We start from the raw sequence: 15,863 nt of genomic DNA on the forward strand, positions 1-15,863 counted from the left end.
GATATTGTTTCCCTGGTGTGATATAATTTAGTTTTAGTTCTAGCTAGTCGAAGAGCCGCGTCTCGTCGAACCTCATTCCTCAGCGATGTCGTCTTCGAGTAACAAGTACCTCGTGCTGCTTCCTTTACTTCTCTTGGCGCTTTTCATATTTAAAGCGGAGAGTCAACCTGAATTAACATTTGCGGATCCCAAATATTGCGATATCAAAGCGTTGGAAATAGGTGCTGCTTTTCTTTTAACTGAGTTAAGTAAGTATTGGAAAATTAAAAATATTAAATATTTCTTCTAACTTCCAATGTTTGGCTTACGCTTCGGCCTACACTTTTGGAAACTGGAAACTTTTTAAAATATTAACCTTAGGTTATAATTTGATTGGTATTATGGGACTCTTGATCTTTTTCGTTTTATAATTTAATATTGTATGGGTGGGGTATTACTGTTTCAGCCAAAGTGTAGTAGATGTAAAAGTTAAGTGTTGTACTACTTTGCGTGAGTGTCTCCGCTAAGTTGCCTTAAGAAAGAGTTCATATTTTGGAGCGCACTTTTTAGGTGGTGGTTTTCTGTACAGTCCCGGTCCATAGTTACTGGCCGTTTTCATTTGGCCAATTTTTTTATTCAGATTAAGGGAGAGGGCTGGTTGGGGCCTTTTGGATTCTTTTTAAGGGAGAGGGCTGGTTTTGCCCTTTTTGGTTCTGTTTAAGGGAGAGAGCTGGTTGGGGCCTTCCACCTATTATTTCCTGTTAAAGACCGTGTGGAAAATCGTACTCCCATAGCTTTTCAATATAAAATTAAATAATAAAAGCAGTATTATCTTCCATTATTTTCACTCTTCTTCTGGCCTTTTTTCAGCTCTCCTATTTGCAATGATCATATTAGTCACTTAACAGATATATCAATGATTAATTTAGCATTTTTTCCCGACTTTTACCAGTTTTTCCCACATGTCCCGGCAAAAACCAGTTTTTACTGGGTTTTTGGCAACCCTAGTTGGTTGGGGCCTTTTTGATTCGGTTTAAACGAAATGGGGGCTGGTTGGAACGTTCTTGATTCTGTTTAAGTGAGGGGGCTGTTTGCGCCCATTTTGATTCGGTTTAAGGGAGAGGGCTGGTTGAGTTTTTTTGACTCTGATTAAGAGAGATGAGGGTTTGTTGGAGCTTTTTTGATTCTGTTAAAGTAAGAGGGCTGTTTGGGGTCTTTTGATTGGTTTTAATGGAGAGGGCTCGAGAAGTGTTTTTGATTCTTTTTAATGGAAAAGGCTGGCTGCTACCTTTTTTATTCTGTTCAAGGGAGAGGGCTGGTTGGGGCCTTTTGATTATGTTTTAAAGAGAGGGCTGGTATGGTACTTTTTAATTCTCTTCAAGGGAAAGGGCTGGTTGGGTCCTTTTGAATTCTGTTAAAGCAAGAGGGCTGGTTGAGTTTTTTTATCGCGATTACGGGAGATGAGGGCTGGTTGGAGCTTTTTTGATTCTTCTTAAGAGAGAGGACTGGTTGGGAACTTTTTGATTCGGTTTAAGGGAGAGAGTTGGTTGGGGCCATATGATTCTCCTAAATGAAAAAGGCTGGTTGGGGCCGTTTTGATTCGGTTTAAGGGAGAGAGTTGGTTGTTTTCATTTTGATTCTGATAAAGAAAGAGGGCTGGTTGGGGCCAAAATTTTTATGCTAAAGAGAGAGGGCTGATTGGGTCCTTTTTGATTCTGTAAAAGCGAGAGGGCTGGTTAGGGCAAATGATTCTGTTTAAGGGAGATGAGGGCTGGTTGGAGCTTTTTTATTCTGCTTAAGATAGGGCTGGTGGGAACTGTTTGATTCGGTTTAAGGGAGAGGGTTAGTTGGGGCCATATGATCCTGCTAAAGGGAAAGGGCTGATTGTTTTTATTTTGATTCTGATATGATTCGGTTTAAGGAAGAGGGCTGGTTGGGTTTTTTTTATTCTATTTAAGGAAGATGGCCCTTACGAAAATGGTGGATCAAAATTAGACCCAAAGTTCATCCAAAATTGGACAGATCAAACGGGGATCCAATTACAGACTTCTCTGGATTAAATTTTTAATCCAACTGTTATCTATTTGGAATCCAAGGGTCTTGATCCAATGAGAATTGTACCCAGTCGGGATCCAATGACATTCGGATCCAGTCGCCATCCAATGAGATTCGGATCCGCTCTTGATCCAATGAGATTCGGATCCGCTCTTGATCCAATGAGATTCGGATCAGCTCTTGATCCAATGAAATTCGGATCCGCTCTTGATCCAATGAGATTCGGGTCCGCTCTTGATCCAATGAGATTCGGATCAGCTCTTGATCCAATGAGATTCGGATCAGCTCTTGATCCAATGAGATTCGGATCAGCTCTTGATCCAATGAGATTTGGATCAGCTCTTGATCCAATGAGATTTGGATCAGCTCTTGATCGAATGAGATTTGGATCAGCTCTTGATCGAATGAGATTTGGATCAGCTCTTGATCGAATGAGATTTGGATCAGCTCTTGATCGAATGAGATTTGGATCAGCTCTTGATCGAATGAGATTTGGATCAGCTCTTGATCCAATAAGATTTGGATCAGCTCTTGATCCAATGAAATTTGGATCAGCTCTTGATCCAATGAGATTTGGATCAGCTCTTGATCCAATGAGATTTGGATCAGCTCTTGATCCAATGACATTTGGATCAGCTCTTGATCCAATAAGATTTGGATCAGCTCTTGATCCAATAAGATTTGGATCAGCTCTTGATCCAATAAGATTTGGATCAGCTCTTGATCCAATAAGATTTGGATCAGCTCTTGATCCAATAAGATTTGGATCAGCTCTTGATCCAATAAGATTTGGATCAGCTCTTGATCCAATAAGATTTGGATCAGCTCTTGATCCAATAAGATTTGGATCAGCTCTTGATCCAATAAGATTTGGATCAGCTCTTGATCCAATAAGATTTGGATCAGCTCTTGATCCAATAAGATTTGGATCAGCTCTTGATCCAATAAGATTTGGATCAGCTCTTGATCCAATAAGATTTGGATCAGCTCTTGATCCAATAAGATTTGGATCAGCTCTTGATCCAATAAGATTTGGATCAGCTCTTGATCCAATAAGATTTGGATCAGCTCTTGATCCAATAATATTTGGATCAGCTCTTGATCCAATAATATTTGGATCAGCTCTTGATCCAATGAGATTCGGATCAGCTCTTGATCCAATGAGATTCGGATCAGCTCTTGATCCAATGAGATTTGGATCAGCTCTTGATCCAATGAGATTTGGATCAGCTCTTGATCGAATGAGATTTGGATCAGCTCTTGATCGAATGAGATTTGGATCAGCTCTTGATCGAATGAGATTTGGATCAGCTCTTGATCGAATGAGATTTGGATCAGCTCTTGATCCAATGAAATTTGGATCAGCTCTTGATCCAATGAGATTTGGATCAGCTCTTGATCCAATGAGATTTGGATCAGCTCTTGATCCAATGAGATTTGGATCAGCTCTTGATCCAATGACATTTGGATCAGCTCTTGATCCAATAAGATTTGGATCAGCTCTTGATCCAATAAGATTTGGATCAGCTCTTGATCCAATAAGATTTGGATCAGCTCTTGATCCAATAAGATTTGGATCAGCTCTTGATCCAATAAGATTTGGATCAGCTCTTGATCCAATAAGATTTGGATCAGCTCTTGATCCAATAAGATTTGGATCAGCTCTTGATCCAATAAGATTTGGATCAGCTCTTGATCCAATAAGATTTGGATCAGCTCTTGATCCAATAAGATTTGGATCAGCTCTTGATCCAATAAGATTTGGATCAGCTCTTGATCCAATAAGATTTGGATCAGCTCTTGATCCAATAAGATTTGGATCAGCTCTTGATCCAATAAGATTTGGATCAGCTCTTGATCCAATAAGATTTGGATCAGCTCTTGATCCAATAAGATTTGGATCAGCTCTTGATCCAATAAGATTTGGATCAGCTCTTGATCCAATAAGATTTGGATCAGCTCTTGATCCAATAAGATTTGGATCAGCTCTTGATCCAATAATATTTGGATCAGCTCTTGATCCAATAAGATTTGGATCAGCTCTTAGTCCAATGGGAATTGGATCCAGTTGGGATCCAATACTATTTGGATCCAGTTGGGATCCAATGAGATTTGGAGTCGTTCCTATTTGAAAGTCCCCTGGCTCCCTCGGCGTACGTTAGTCCCGTGGCCTTTATGCATCAGCCATTGGATACAGGGGGTTTAAAGGGGTACAGGGGGGTTCGGTACGACTGTGGGGAAAAGGGTGCCACGGAAATTCTCGCGTTGGAAAGTGGGAGGGGATTACTTGGGAAATTATCGCATGGAGAAAAGGGGAGAGGGTACCACGGTAATTATCACATGGGAAAAGGGGAGGGGTACCCCGGGAATTATCACATGGGGAAAGGGGGGGTGCGTGGGTGCCACGATAATTATCGAATGGGGAAAAGGGGGACTAACGGTAATTATCACATGGGTAAAATGGGGAGGGGGTTCCGCGGTAATTATCGAATGGGGCAAAGTGGGAGGAAGGGCCTTACTGGGGTACCCCGCTAATTACCACATGGGGAAAAGTGGGAGGAAGGGCCTTACTGGGGTACCCCGGTAATTATCACATGGGGAAAAGGGGGAGGAAGGGCCTTATTGCGGTGGTTCGACTAAGGGGTAAAGGGTGCCACGGAAATTATCGCGTGGGTAAAAGGGGGAGGGTACCTTACTGCGGTGGTTCGACTATGGGGAAAAGGGTTAGACGGAAATTATCCCATGGGAAAAAGGGGTTGGGGGCGTACTGGGGTGGAGTGCCTCGAAACACACAACTAGCTGAGGGCCCGCTTTACAGGCGGGTTTCTCGGCTAATCTCGACTACAAAAATCTGATCAGGCCTAAAATTTATCGAACAGTTCAAGTGACATTCGAATGAACGTACATGGAAATTTATTAACGTAAATTTTTTATTAAATTGATATTTTTCAACAAGGCTTAGCTAAAATAGCTTTCTCTGTCACCAAACCGCTTTTTGACGATAAAATTATTAAAATATCCCGGATCTTCACGTTTTCGAAGAATTTCTCGAATCCAACAGCTTTTCTTATATTTTAGTTTCTTCTTCAAAATATTGGTGGCTAACAAAATAGTAGCTAGATTACAAATTATGAGATTAGCTCAAATTGAGTCATTTCCTCTGGGATTAATTTTTATTTCTACAAACAAAATATCGGCCGTATTTCATCCAAAAATATCGGCCGTTAAATATTTCAGTGAAAATGCCAAATCGTCACGAAACCGAAAACGAAATATTATTGTTACGAAAAACGACAAATTCTGGACGAAACATATGCCCAGTGGAAACTAAGCTTTCAATACGCCAGTTTCAAATCGGCGCGTGGTCCATTGCAAAAATCGTTCTAGCTACATTCTGATTTCTATGCTGTAGAGTTTTATCAAAATGTTGCCAGTTGTTCGTTAAATTTAACCATTGAAATAAAAATATATTTACTGAGATCGTTATTGTTCTGGCGGTCTCGCCAGACATTAAAAGTAGTCATCTAATCTCCTATCGCCTTCTATAATTATGTTTATACCATTGAGTTTGGAATATATACTCTAGATTCTTGAACACTCAATTGATATCCGCTATGGTGTCACGGTTGGGAAAAAGTGTTTTTGATTATTTTTAAGGGAAAAGGCTGGCTGCGACCTTTTTTATTCTGTTTAAGGGAGATGAGGGCTGGTTGGAGCTTTTTAATTATGCTTAAGGGAGAGGGCTGGTTGGGATCTTTTTGATTCGGTTTAAGGGAGAGGGCTGTTTGGGGCCATTTTGATTCTGTTTAACGGAAAAGCTGGTAGGGGCCTTTTTGATTCAGTTTAAGGGAAAGGGCTGGTAAGGACCTTTTTGATTCAGTTTAAGGGAAAGGGCTGGTAAGGACCTTTTTGATTCAGTTTAAGGGAAAGGGCTGGTAAGGACCTTTTTGATTCAGTTTAAGGGAAAGGGCTGGTAAGGACCTTTTTGATTCAGTTTAAGGGAAAGGGCTGGTAAGGACCTTTTTGATTATATTTTGGAAAGAGGGCTGGTTAAGGCCTTTTTGATTCTGTTTAAAGAAGAGGGCTGTTTGGGGTTTTTTTTTATTCTGTTTAAGGCTGTTTGGGGCATTTTTTGTTCTGTCGAAAAAAGAGGGCTTGTTGGGGATTATTTGATTATGTTTAAGGAGGAGAGTTGGTTGGTGCCTTTTTGATAATGTTAAAGTGAAAGGGCTGGTAAGGGCCTTTTTGATTATGAGATGATTTTTTAACGAAAATATAATGATGATTGCCACTCCCATATGGCCATAACAAAATCCGAAATATTAAAACACCACCAAAATGAGATCACTAAAATGTTGTTTCATGCGGAGACCAATTCTGTTTTCCCGTTGAAAATCAATTCAGAATTGCAAAACTTATTTTTAAAATAGTACCATTTTAAAACTTAACAATTAGGACTTATCGAAATATTAATGAAACAAATTAACTTAAATCTGAAGTTGGCGCCAAAGAGGGGAGAACAATATTGTTAAAATTCACATTATTTTCTCAATCGCCTTAAGTTGTTAGCTTTGTGTATGAAATATTCTAACTATTTAATTAATCTAGAAAGCATTTTTCAATCAAGGTTTGGCACAAGTAACATGATTGCGATAAGTGCGGCAGGTCATATTCTCATTCAAGTAGTATTGAAGGCGCACAGCTAGGAACTGGTTTTTTTGGGCGAATCTGTGGCAGGACTAATTCCTTTTAAGATATCACGAGTTTGCTTAATCGGTCCGCTACAAAATAATATGAAAATATATTTTGTCACACAAAAATTATTTTTTGGTCGACTGACAATTCTTAAGGAGTTAAGATTAGCGTTGATTCGTTTTTGACGTTTCAGTGGTGATTTGAGTTTTGCCGCACAAAGTGATATTATTTTCGAGGCACGATCAGAGTCTTTTTATCATTGCGCGGCGCGTGATTTAAGTTCTTCGTTTGACCAGTAAAGGAAGAACAAACGCCGATAGTTCTATTATTTTTATTTTAATAAACTACGTGCAATTCGAGCAATGAGGTAATAAATGATATTTCTGCTGTTAATGTATTATAATGGATTTCAAACAATTTAAGTTAAGGTTCAGGTTGGGTTAGATTTCGATTTATTTGAAAGATCATGATTAAATATACTCAAAAATATCAGCCGTAAAATTATACCTTTTTTTAATGACGATAAATTTATTTTTCAACGAGCCAAATTTACCCGCCAAGCGATCTGCCATTTTGTTTCGCGGTGAACAGCGCGTGATTAAAGTCCTAAAACGGTTTTAGGACTTTAATCACGCGCTGTTCACGCTATAACAGCGCTCTGTTCCCGCGCGCGCTTGCTCCGCGTGCGGTCTGCGGAGATAAGGTGAAAGAAAATGGCAGCTCGTTTAAAAATTAATTTCTCGTCATTAAAAAAAGATACATTTTTACGAATGATATTTTTGAGTATATTTAAACATGATCTCTCAAATAGACACAAGTTTTACCCAACCTGTACATTTCCTTTAAGTAGAAAGAACAGCGGTGGCGATTGAATAAATTATTGTAGGGGCCTAGGCCAATATTTATAATTCAAATATTTATATACTTAAAACTTAAGTAAATATTTATTAATATATTTCTTACAGAAAGTGTCCTTTGTTATACCTCATACGTCAATGAATTAATAGATAATAAAATTTCAGAAAAATATCTGTGTACATGGATCAAGGCAAAGATAATTTAAACTCGTACCCTAGATTCGAATACTGAGAGCTTTCCCATTGACGGTTCTGTTACGAAGCGTTTACCCTTTTCCGGCACGTGACCTCAGAAAAATCTGGCTCCATCGGTTGTGGCACGGCCAACTTCGATCACGCGCTGCCGCGACGTGCTGCCGCGCTATATCGCGGCAGCACGTGATCGAAGTTGGCCGTGGTTGCGGTAAGGCGCAAACCATGGAGCGAATTTTTTCTGAGTTCCGGCGGGAAGTTGGTAAACGCTATCGGCAACGCGCGAGAGAGTGATTTAGAATCTAGGGTACGAGTTTAGATTATATTTGATCAAGGCTAGACTATTTAACCTTTATTGACCACATGCATTACGGTGGCATTAAAGCTACATGTATATAGACAATTGGGTGAAACACGGTACACGACGACGAGCTTCTGTGTTTGGACGAATCTATCGAAATCAATTTTATGCTCAATTCATCTTTATGTTACCTGCATCTTCAATATCAATATAACTTCCATAAAATGACGGAATTCGGACAGTGATTTTATAAATTTTCCCCTGATTTATCTTTATGCTCAATTTTATTTCTGTAGGGCTCTGCCCCCGTATGTTTTTCCCTGTGGGGGCTCGAGGCCCGGAGCCCCACAGGGATCGCCGCCACTGAGGTAGAAAATCAACTTTCTCCGTCATAAATTAAATTTGTGCAAATGAGGGCCCAGGTATTTTGTCATTAAATATATTCTTCTGTCTATTTGCAACTAATATTGGTCAATTGTAGCCCAGCACCCAGGTTTATTTGGCCCTTTCGACTTAAATTTGTTTAATTTGCATATTTTAACAAACATTATTTTCTTTGTATTTAGAGTTTCTTTTAAATGAAGAATGCTACGCTCAATTCGGCGAGTGTATTAATGGGAAAGGTTACGACTTTGTGGTAATTTACCCTATTCAATGATTCCATGAGTACATTTGACTCTTGATTTAATTATCAATAAGTGGAATATATTTTTCTAGAAATCTGTGAATCTGTGTGCTCCCGCGGTGAGTAAAGATAGTTTGACTGCTGAGGAAGCGTTGGAAATAATGAATAATTATCAATCGGATGCATTTGTAAATATGGCGTTCCCATTTCCATCAATTGTGTTATGGTGACGGACTGACGGTGTAAGAGCGCTAATGAATTTATTTCAGGCCGCCCTCAATGTTGCGTGTTGCCTTAAGAAATACGTTGCGGTGGACAACGGTATAACTGTGGAAGAGGTTTACAACGCTAGCCAGGTAATCTAAAGATAGAACAGTCCTAATAATAAGAATGCACGGATCTACCAAATTAGAGGACGTATACAAGATTTCATTTCTTGTGGGGTTGAGGCTCTGCATCCCCTTTTTTGACCTAAAGTCAACTTACATTTTCCACCCCCTTGAGACTTACAAAAATCCCCCAATTTCGCCATTGAAACCAACGTGGTATATCGATCTCGCTTAAAGGGGAAAAGTCACTACCCTAAAATTGGTTAAAAACTAATTATATGGATAGAAGACGTCCGAAAATGGTTATACAAAAAATTGCAGGTTAATATTTCCCGTATTTGATTTATTAATAGCAACCAAATTTCGTGTTTAATCCCCCCCCCGACTCGAGAATCTCAGAACCGCTTGGTTGAACCTACCTGCAGCGCCATCTGGTGAACGAAATATTATTTTCCCCGGTTTTATCGTTCTTCGGTCGGAACTGTCGTCTGCTAAGACATTCTCCTTGGCTTTTTAACCGAGTTATATTCGTAGATTGTAGTTTGTGGTGTTTTTAAAATGTCTTTCTCGAATTATTACCGCTTCATTCTTTTGGCGCTGCACGTAGGTTCAACCGCGATTTCTGAAAATTTTGGAGCCGTTTAAGGTAGGTTGCGGAAAAAGTAGCGTAACTTTTTAAATACTTTTCCAATAACTTTAAAATTTCAGAGACTTAATCCTTAATACATTTTCTATCATTCTGTAAAAATCCTCTTAAAGTTAGGTTTTGGTGACAATTCCCCTTTAAGACACAATATGTATCTAACGAGAGAATCATTCATGTCCCTCTACTGATTTTGTTATTCGCAAGGCCCCATTCCCTAATACACGTTTGATATTATAAATTCGCTTACGGCAAAACCCCCCGAACAACCAAACTCCTCTTTGAAACCTCGAGCCCTCAACTCATTATTCCGTTGACGCTCGCTTTCAATGCATATAACTGCCTTATTTGGATTTTTAAATTGAACGAAATAAAAACCTTAAATAAATTCTTATTGGGACTGTTCAAATAAAAAATAAAATAGTAAGAAATAATTCATTTGTTAAAGTTTTGGACTCAATGTTTATCTTAAGTCGAGTATTTAAAAAATAATGTGAAAAATTCAGTAAAATATTTGTTTATTGCAGGACTGCTATAAAGAACCAAAATGCGCTGCAATAAAATAACCGGCACCAACAATAAAGAAAATTATTGCCATTAGAAATATTTAACGAATTACATAAGGGAATAATTATTGAATTATAAAATTGAAAACTTAACAAATTCAATAAGGGAATAAGTTTGGAATTATATAATTAAATAATTTTCAAATTATTAAACGGAATAATTTTCGAAATGCACAGGGTAATAATTTGCGAATTGTATAAATAAATATTTTACGAACTGGATTAAGTAAAATTTTAAGAGATGTATAAATTTATTAAGAAATTTTTAATAAACCTCCTGCACGGGGAAGTATCAGACTAGCAAAAATAAATAGTTGAAATTTTTTGTTTTCACTATTGACTTACGTGAAGAAGAGAGTGGCTTTGGACTAGCAAATCTCGTCAGGGGTATCGATTGACGTTGTATGTGGAAAAATTCATTTCATTTTCTACACGTATATGGTTGATAGACATTGAAAAAAATTTAATGATTTTATTGTGATTATTTTGTTGTTTAAGAAACTTCGCAGTACAAACACGGCGTATATAATGTTTAAACAAAAAAGGTATTCACGATAACAATGAAAATGCGGCCGCCGCGCCGGCTGCAGCGCAAGGATTGTTTTTCATGATTCTCCTAAGATATTCTCCACCAACACGGAGAGAGAAAGTTGGTATACCAAATGGCGTCAAAGTGCGTTAAAATTGTCTATATCATTGGACATCTGGAGTAGCGGATGCTTTGCACGAGCAGTACCTAGTAAGTACCCGGGTTTTAACTTTATTTATGCACCATACTTTAGATAAATTACAAATTTTTAGAAATGAAAATTATTGTTGATTCTGAAGTATGCATTTAAAAATAACAAAAACGAGATTACAAAAATAATTAGCTAGGCTAATACCGAAGGCACCACCTTAGGCCTAAGTCATCGAGCGATTTTTTTCTAGGGGTACCAACTAGGTGAAACCACTCAACAGAGTGCTCAAAAGACTATATGGAAGGCTTGAAAGCCCTAAACCACCAGTACCTCAAGAGAACAAGAGGAGCCGGGTTCGATCCGAGTTTCAGGTACTGGGTGAAAACTCTAAGTTTATCCTTCTGCATTGAGTTTGCAAGATCTCACCCCACTGGTTTAGGGGTTTTCCTTCAAGTTAGTCGGTTTTCCCTTTCAATAAAAACTTGTAGAGGTTAACGGTACTAGTTAGTGTTTGGAGCTGTTGGTTCGCGTGACATGAAGGGCTTTCCACCAACCTCATACTTATTGTAGCCCGACCACCTGATTTAAAGGCATTAAAAGTCACTAAATGACTTGGGCTTATGGCGGTACCTTATGATTATTATACGTTCAAAATAAAGAATATACAAATATTCAAGTCCGCGCGACACTTTTAACAATCTTAGAAATTAAACCAAGACGGAGCTCAATCCAACACGGTTCCGCACTGTAAGAACGCTTTATTTAAGCCACATTGTTAATTATGATCTTCTTGTTCTTTGTGTTTATTTCCTGGGTTTCTTATTGGCCAATTTACATCGGTTCAGTCACTTGGGTATGAAAGGCGCACGCTTGGTCAAGAATGATCATAATTCGTATTAATAGATTAAAATAGGTAAAATTCTAAATTACAAAAATATATAAATATGATTAAATTTTACACAAAATCTCAAAATAGTTTTATGAAAATTGATAAAATAAAAAGCAGGAGTTTCGATCAAAATTGAAAAATTAATTGAAATTTATAAGTTGTGTAAAATTACTTTAATATAAAGACAATTTGTGTTTTTTGAAAAAAATATTTATTTTGATCAATTTGGTCAAACTTGACCAAAATTGGAAAAAATAAATAAAAAATAGCAATTTTTTTAATTTTTTGCTTATTTTGATCTATTAATCCGAATTTTGATCATTGTTGACCAAATTGACCACAATTATTTTATTTTTTCAAATACACCAATTTATCTATATTATTCCGATATTTCACAAATTCTATTTCCATCAATTATAATCGTTTTTGATAAAATTTACTGCTTTTGATAAAAAAAATTTAAATTTATTATTTTTTTTCAATTTTGAAAAAATAATTTATTTCAAACAATTTCTAAATATATTTTCAATGTTTGTACTATTTTAAATTTTCTTTCACATTTTTCCAATTTAAGCCATTTTGGTTGAATTTCACCCATTTTGTTCAAATTGATCAATTTTGGTTTTTTTCGTATTTTTTTTATTTTGTCTATTTTTGCGATTTTCAAAATTTTGAAATTTGTTAAAATGTTTTCACATGGGTTAATACGGCCCTACTGGTAACGGAACATGGGAGGATTCTGACAGCTTTTAGCTTTGTTATAAATTGAGTCAAACCGTTCAGAACTTCTTACACCTAAGCTAACTACTGAAGTTTTGCAAAAAGCGGTTTCCGTTAATCACCTAATACTTCTTCTAAAGTCCAGTTGCTGAAGCTATTTAATTGGGAAACATACACGCGACACACAGCAGCTTACTCGTGTTATCCGTTTTCAACTATATTCTGAAATGCTTAAATTATGGAATCAAACCTATTTCTATAAAAATTAAGACCTTTTTTCTCGCTCCACCACCTAGTGTCACGGCTTTGTATCATCTTGTATTAATAAACCCAAATAAAATAAGGTAGCGCAACAAGAACAACGTAATTTAAATTAATATTTAGACAAACCGAATTTTTCGAGTTACCTGGTTTTGCAAATAAGGTAGCGCAACAAGAACACCGTAATTTAAATTAATTTTTAGACAAACCGAATTTTTCGAGTTACCTGGTTTTATAAATAAGGTAGCGCAACAAGAAAAACGTAATTTAAATTAATTTTTAGACAAACCGAATTTTTCGAGTTACCTGGTTTTATAAATAAGGTAGCGCAACAAGAACAACGTAATTTAAATTAATTTTTAGACAAACCGAATTTTTCGAGTTACCTGGTTTTGCAAATAAGGTAGCGCAACAAGAACACCGTAATTTAAATTAATTTTTAGACAAACCGAATTTTTCGAGTTACCTGGTTTTATAAATAAGGTAGCGCAACAAGAACAACGTAATTTAAATTAATTTTTAGACAAACCGAATTTTTGGAGTTACCTGGTTTTATAAATAAGGTAGCGCAACAAGAACAACGTAATTTAAATTAATTTTTAGACAAACCGAATTTTCCGAGTTATCTGGTATTGCAAATAAGGTAGCGCAACAAGAACAACGTAATTTAAATTAATTTTTAAGCAAACCGACTTTTTCGAGTTACCTGGTTTGGGAAGAAACACGAACGGGTTAATTTAAATTAATTTTAAGCTGTCATGGTTCTTAAATATGGTTTTATCTTCGTGAGTCGAATCGCTATTCAGATCGCTTCTTAGGAGTGGAGAGTTTGTTTGAATTTTCTCATATTATTTCCGGCACTCTTAAGGATTTCTCTGGCTTCTAGTATGGTTCTCCTCGCTTCATTGTCGTCTCTCGCTCCAGAGGTTTATACAATCGGATATATCTTTCGGCATGCCCCGGTGGGTCGCTATGAGTGACAACGGATCGTCACGGCGAGCAACGTAGTCTCTCTTTCTTCCGGTGCAATTTCGATTTGGAGAAGGCTTGTTGGATGTCCGCCGTTATTGAAAACTTGTATGTCATAAAGTTGATAAGAATTTCGTAAAGGATTCGAAGTACATTCGGTCCTGCTTCGAGGAAGTCGTTCAATGATGGTTGTCATTTACTTCTCGTAGAGCCGTCAAAAACTATACTGATCTTAGATGTCAGGCGATCGACGTTTATAACGCGACGATGAGGCATGTGAAACACGTTTTCAGCCTTTCTTCGTATGTTGGTATTTCTTCTATTATCCCATTTTCAGCGTATTCCATAAGAATCTTATGGTACACTGTTAGAAAAAACCGTTCAAAAGGTGTGGAAATTTGAACACAGCAATATATTTTAGCGTTCAGCCAGGACAAGCGTTCAAACACATTGAAATAGAAAAAAAGTGTGCAATCATGAACAGAAAAAGTAGCAGCATTCGAAAATTTACATCTTTCTTTACTACCCGCCCCCCCCCCCCCCACACTTTCTCCCTCCTCTCTTGGACTCATGTCTAGACGATAGCCACGCCGATCAAAAGGCCCCGCCACCGATAAATTAAATTTTTATTTCGCCGCCGAATTAATTTTTATTATTAAAGTATAATAATTGTGTTTTGAGCTTTAAATTCGAACTACATTGATTTTACGGTAGTGCTATGATTTCTCGGCTCTTGGGTGTACAGTGCTCGCGATTAAAATTGGAATAATTAATTTGTCTAATATTGGGACAGATACATTGGACTAGTAAAAAATAAGAGCAAGGGGGCATTGGTACCAAGGACCACTTAAATACTTGTAAATGTAGGGGTCCGAAGGTCACAAGGACCAATTAAAAAAAATCTGGGCCGCGTTCAGTAACAGCAAACGATTGGATCGTTGACTGCGCATACACTTCTGTACCACTTTTTTTCTACTTCCGGGAGTGACGTCACGTTTGCAAACGGAGAGTGAACGAAATAAGCGGCTGGAAGAGCCAGTTATTTTGTTGATGAACGCACTCGTGACGTCACAGCACGCGGGAAGGTGACACGGCAGACGATATTTTATAAAAATTATAACAATCGTAAAATAGCGTTTAGCAGATGTTGCGTCACGATTGCAAACGGATATCAATGGTTAATAAACAATTTCCACTCCGTTGAGCGTCACTGAACGCAGCCCTTATTTAAAGGCCTAGAGAGAAACGGAAAGAAATACGTAGAGGCCTAATTGAAAGTAAATTTCTTGTAGCATAGGGACAGATACCGTCGCGACGCCTATCATGTTGCATTAGAAACGCAAATGAAAAATTTTAACGGGCCGTTGAAATCCGACACATTTTGAAAATGCATAGAGGCGGCGCCACGTAATTTGGTCCCTATAATACATAGCCCACAGGGGGTGGGGGTGGGAGTCGCAACTCGCAACCAATTTCGCATATTGAATTTGGCTTCTACTTATTTTTGAACTCTATGGAAGCAAGCCTTTTCAATTTACGAGAGCAGCGTCGCATAATTAGTGAATTCTGGCATCGTTGCCGTGGGGCATTACGAACCTTGGCCGTGGGGTAGTCTAGATTATCTTTGCGCGGATTTAGTAAAGTCGAGCCTCGAGGCAGATTTCGAAAATGCTGATTCTACCCCCCCCCCCCCCCCGACTACAGAAACCGGCTTTCGACGATTTTAGCGAAGCGGGAATGCTCCAACCTAATGGTGTATTTTTCTCGACGAACCTTGGTGCAGAGCAGCCACGAGTAATACATTGTAACGGTTCAAATCTTACTGAGCGGCTATTTTGGGGAAATTTTTAAAATTCTTGGTGCAGTGGGTAATACGACTAAAAAGTAAACGTATTTAGACGGTTCAATAGTGATAACTTACGGATAATCGAGAGTTTTGTTTAATTTTTAGAGACGAGTCAGCCCACTTTTTTTCAACCCGACCCGTAAAAATTAAAATTTATTTTTGCCAGACCCGGCCCGAAACGGGCTTGAGTGTAAATAGTCCGTCTCGCCTCTACTAATTTTCTTCGTATATGTCGCTATTTGAGAGCGAAAAAGCG

At 37.8% G+C, this 15,863-nt stretch overlaps 1 protein-coding gene across 1 annotated transcript; it reads left to right on the forward strand.

The window, feature by feature from the left end:
• Positions 1-85: 85 nt before the first annotated feature.
• LOC149945802 (uncharacterized) lies at positions 86-10,296 on the forward strand. Its single transcript, XM_090176708.1, has 5 exons — positions 86-248; positions 8,646-8,716; positions 8,797-8,892; positions 8,974-9,060; positions 10,204-10,296. Exons 1-5 carry the CDS (start codon positions 86-88, stop codon positions 10,240-10,242), a joined length of 456 nt encoding a protein of 151 aa, XP_090032834.1. The 3' UTR covers positions 10,243-10,296.
• Positions 10,297-15,863: the final 5,567 nt, after the last annotated feature.

The sequence above is a fragment of the Leiobunum rupestre genome, chromosome 5, assembly GCF_980474605.1.
Source record: "Leiobunum rupestre chromosome 5, qqLeiRupe1.1.hap1, whole genome shotgun sequence".
NCBI classification, from domain to species: domain Eukaryota; kingdom Metazoa; phylum Arthropoda; class Arachnida; order Opiliones; family Sclerosomatidae; genus Leiobunum; species Leiobunum rupestre.

Coding starts and splice junctions, on each gene's coding strand:
- LOC149945802 (XM_090176708.1), top strand. CDS start 86: ATGTCGTCTTCGAGTAACAAGTACCTCGTGCTGCTTCCTTTACTTCTC. Junction 249..8,645: donor TTTTCTTTTAACTGAGTTAA/GTAAGTATTGGA, acceptor CTTTGTATTTAG/AGTTTCTTTTAAATGAAGAA. Junction 9,061..10,203: donor AGGTTTACAACGCTAGCCAG/GTAATCTAAAGA, acceptor TGTTTATTGCAG/GACTGCTATAAAGAACCAAA.